The sequence below is a fragment of the Lactuca saligna genome, chromosome 9 (assembly GCF_052625555.1).
Source record: "Lactuca saligna cultivar CGN05327 chromosome 9, ASM5262555v1, whole genome shotgun sequence".
Classification (NCBI taxonomy): Eukaryota; Viridiplantae; Streptophyta; class Magnoliopsida; order Asterales; family Asteraceae; genus Lactuca; species Lactuca saligna.
The window spans coordinates 152,092,399-152,097,154 of NC_136425.1; the positions used below are offsets into that span (position 1 = coordinate 152,092,399).

At 34.6% G+C, this 4,756-nt stretch overlaps 1 protein-coding gene across 1 annotated transcript; it reads left to right on the forward strand.

Moving 5' to 3' along the window:
* The first annotated feature begins 2,821 nt into the window (after positions 1–2,821).
* On the forward strand, positions 2,822–4,524 carry LOC145018410 (uncharacterized). Its single transcript, XM_078976301.1, has 2 exons — positions 2,822–3,704; positions 3,846–4,524. Exons 1-2 carry the CDS (start codon positions 3,047–3,049, stop codon positions 4,475–4,477), a joined length of 1,290 nt encoding a protein of 429 aa, XP_078832427.1. The 5' UTR covers positions 2,822–3,046; the 3' UTR covers positions 4,478–4,524.
* Positions 4,525–4,756: the final 232 nt, after the last annotated feature.

The window sequence follows — 4,756 nt, forward strand, 5'->3', positions numbered from 1 at the left end:
CATTTCTGGGGATTCTAAGACATGAAAATGGGATCTTAATAGTTGCTTTTTCACCCATGCAAGGGTTTGGAGTCAATAGAGAATGTTAAGGAACCTAGGTTTGGTTTTGGACTCCATTAAGCCATGCAAAGTCATAAAGTCAGGAACTTTATGACTTTAGAGATCCATTAGGTGTCAATCTGAGAGTTGGATGTGTGGTCTTAAGGTATTAAGGACTCAAATTGGATTTTGGTAGCTTTTTGAGTACGTAGGGCATAACCACTAAGTATGCACCGCATAACGGTTTTGCCCCGTTTGTTTTCTGTGAAATTTCGGTACGCAGGGCATAAGGAAGGAGTACGCATGGCTTACTCCCAGAAGGGGAAATGAGTCATTTTTTAGGGATTGGCCATGTTTGATTGTGGCTAGCTTAGAAGGGGTAGAATGGTCTTTTACCGTATATATATATATATATATATATATATATATATATATATATATATATATATATATATACAGAGAGAGAGAGAGAGTGTGTGTGTGAGAGAGAGAGAGAAAGTGTGTGTGTGTGTGTATGTGTGTGTTTTGGACCCTTGATTATGATTATTACCCTAATTCTTAATTAAGGTTGGTTTTGATATGTTCAGTGTGAGGAGCCTTCGTAGCAGCAACGTGTGTGTGAGATTTGGCTATCTTCAAATCGAGGTGAGTCTTTTCACTGTACTCGTAGGTCGAATGCAAAAATACTGGCCTACTGGATTATATTTGTAGGATGATAGTTGTCTTTGTGACACTTTCTCAAATGCTTGTATGTGCTTGTTGTCTTTGTGACTCTTGCCGACATGACTGCTTGCTTAGTTGTAGGGGGTGAAATAGACCCATTTGGTTGAAAAATACCAATTAAGTCGGAAGGGACTCGGGAGGTAAAATAGACCCGATGGTGAAATGGTCGCGGGGTGAAATAGACCCGTTTGGTTGGAAAATACCGATTGAGTCGGAAGGGACTCGGGGGCGAAATGGATATGTTATTGTGTTGTGCCGAAATGTATGAATGGTATGCAATATTTTTGGGGAACTCATTAAGCTTCGTGCTTATGGTTTCAGATAATTCTGGTTCTAAAGGGAAGGACCCGACGTGACTTTACAACATTCCTTAGAGTTTTTCGCATTGGCTATTTCTGACTTATACCCTAATGTAAAATTTTAATTGATATTGGTTGGATTTGGAATTAGTGTTTGTATGACTTTATGTTTTAAAATGAATTTTTTTTATGAATTTTTGTGATGTTACATTAGCGATTTACGACCGTTATAAGCTATTTTTATCCAAACAATTTTTTTAGTTTATAATGATATGAAACCACCAATAAACTAAGGAGTGATCCTCTCATAGGAGAGGTCATGGATTCAAGTCTTGGTAGAAACATAAATGATTATTTAGGAGTAGGTTAGTTAGTTTGCCGTTTCAAAAAAATAATAATAAAATAGAATAAACAACCTAAATAAAATTAATTAAACACCGCCTAATTAAATAATGTTTAAAGGACACCAAACCATAAAAGGAGTTTTGATGTTTCGTCTTTAACATGCTAATTGTCGCAACCAATAGGAATAGATGATGTAAATTTGTCTTTTAATTATTTGATCCAAGTCTATGATAATTATATATCGTTAATGCATAATACGAAGAAACAAGTTCATGACTCAACAAACTTCAAAAAGTAGGAATGCACCCTTGAAAACTATAACCTAATTACCAGTTTGGGTTAAGACACATTCAATGGGTAACATGTGCAAAACTTTGATAGATTAGTGATTAGTGTTAACATATAATTAATTAATCATCGTTTTGGTACAACGACTCCTCATTTAACTTGTGGCCTAACGAGTACGACACAAGTGTTTTAACAGTTTTATGTTATAAAAATCTTCCTATATTTATATGTAAAACAAAACTAAAAGGAATCATGCCTTTTCAATCTTTCCAAAATTACATTTATTAATTAATTGAATGTTACAAGTTTATATCTTTTCTTTTAACAACTTTTTCATTTATTTACGTTTTAGTTTTTATTTTATAGATTTTGGTTTTAAGAATGAAGTTTAATAGTTAATGAGTGAAATTCTACATAGAAGGATTAACTATATTCAGAAGATGCAATTTTCTGTTTTTATTTTTATTTTATAAACCTCATTGGGTATTAAATTTTTGATTCCTTTTGTTTGTTCTAAAACAACCTACACTATTAATACAACTTTACAAAATAAATAAATAATTACACTAACAAAATAGTTCAAGTATGAACCTTACATCTTCCATATTCATATAAGACCAATCTATCTTCTGATTTAATATTTAATATATAAGGAAATATCAAATACAAATGTTTACGTCCAGTCGTCCACTATTTCGATTTTTATTATTATTTTTTATTTCAACTTATCATTAAAAAATACATTAAACCACCGAACTAAAAAGCATCAGAATCATCACGTTTTCTTCTATACACATGCATCATGGTTATCGGTTTCCATTTCATAAATTCTTGGCGTTTTAAAATTTATTTTAAACATTAAATACAAAATTATATTTTTTTAGATAATATGACATATCTATGTTGAAAAAAAAAAACGGAAAAATGAACCACGATTTAGGCTAAAAAAAGCCAAAAAGCATGTGACAATTAACTCACACTGGTACGTATCATATCTATATGACTACATAAATAGATCAAATTCCAGTTTCTGTTTTTCTGAATACATTATTTCCTAAAAATATTCCATTAATTTTGAAAATTAAAATGTTTCATTTAATTTATAGGTCGCTCGTGAATGCCTTTCTCTTCTATTTCATAGCTGTCAGAAAATCTTTATTTTCATTTGAACAGAATTACTTGTCATTTATTGATGCCACTCAACTTCTCCTTCTTCCACTTCAAACCTCTTAATTTCATTTTCTTGATTTTTTATTTTATCAAAAGTTTTCAGCTTTTTGGAAATGGGTACAAAAAGTTTTTGCTTTTAAAAAGTTCAGAAAAGGGGGAAGCTTGAAGAAGAATAAGAAGATATGCCAACAGTTTGGTTCTCCTTGAAGAAATCTCTCCATTGCAAATCGGAGCCATCGGAGGTCCATGACCCGAAATCCAAGAAACAACTCGCAACAATCTTGACCCGAAAATCAGGTCGGTCGGGTTGTTCAAGGTCCATCGCAAATCTCAAAGATGTCATCAATGGCGGCAGTAAGAGGCATTCAGAAAAGCCAGTGAGTTGTAGTCCTAGATCTATCGGAAGCAGCGAGTTTCTAAACCCAATTACCCATGAAGTTATTCTCAACGATTCAAGATGTGAGCTTAAAATCACCGGCTTCGGTGGCGGGTTTCACGATGTTAGCGGTGGCGCCGCCGCCACCGGCGGCGGCGCCGATGGGTCTACTTTCGTGGGTACATTGATGCCGGGTACACCTGGTCCTGGTGGACACCCAACAATGCATACTTTCAAGAATCATCAAACACCTACAAGAAGAACGGTTTCATCATCAGACGGGAATGGAATCGCGAATTCCGGTAACTCAACCGGAAAGAACGGAATTGGAATCCCACAAAAACCTAGACCTTCCATGGAAACAGAATCTTATGGGTCTTCTGGCGCAGTCACGTGCCATAAGTGTGGTAAACAGTTTGGAAAGTGGGAAAATCTTGAAGCCCATCATCTCTCAAAACACGCAGGTAAATACTAATTCATTAAAATCAATCAAGATTCAATCTTTATGTTCTTGAATCGATAAATTTGTCTGAATCATGAAAAAAGTAGAGATTTTTAATGTATATTCTTGTTCTTTTTTTGTTTATTTTTTTTGTTTTTGCTAGTGACTGAACTTATGGAGGGTGATTCTTCTAGAAAGATCGTGGAAATCATCTGTAGATCGAGCTGGTTAAAGTCCGAGAACACTTCGGGTCGAATCGAGAAGGTTCTAAAAGTCCACAACATGCAAAAAACACTATCTAGATTCGAAGACTATCGAGAGTTAGTGAAAACGAAAGCTAGCAAACTACCAAAGAAACACCCACGTTGTTTAGCAGATGGGAATGAACTTTTAAGGTTTTATGGCACCACAATCTCCTGTTCTCTTGGAATCAACGGCCATTCTAGCCTTTGTATCTCCGATAAATGTTGTGTTTGTCGGATTATAAGAAATGGGTTTTCGACACCTAAGGAACTCAAGGGTGGTATTGGGGTTTTCACAACTTCGACTAGTGTTAGAGCTTTTGAATCGATAGAAGTTTGCGATGATAGTTTAGATACACGAAAAGCTTTAATGGTGTGTAGGGTGATTGCAGGGAGGGTTCATAGGCCACTAGAGAACATTCAAGAGATTTCAGGGCAATCGGGGTTTGATTCGTTGGCTGGGAAAGTTGGGGTTCATTCGAATATCGAGGATCTTTATTTGCTTAGCCCTAAAGCTCTTTTACCTTGCTTTGTGGTGATTTGTAGAGTCTAAAAAACATGATTTATTGGAAAAAAAAAGAAGTTTTTGTTTTTGGTAAAGTTGTTGGTAAGGGTTTGTTTAGGTAGAATTGTGATGAATTTGGTTAGTCTTGAATAGTTTCCATATGTTTTTTGTTTATGAATTCGGTTATATTACTACTGCATTCATAACAAGTTTTGAAAGTGGAATCTTGATTGATTATTTACAAAGATAACTTTTCTTTTGGATGTTTCTTTGTGTAATGACAAAGAAAGATGCCCTTTCATTGTCCTAGAAACATTCTATTTGTAA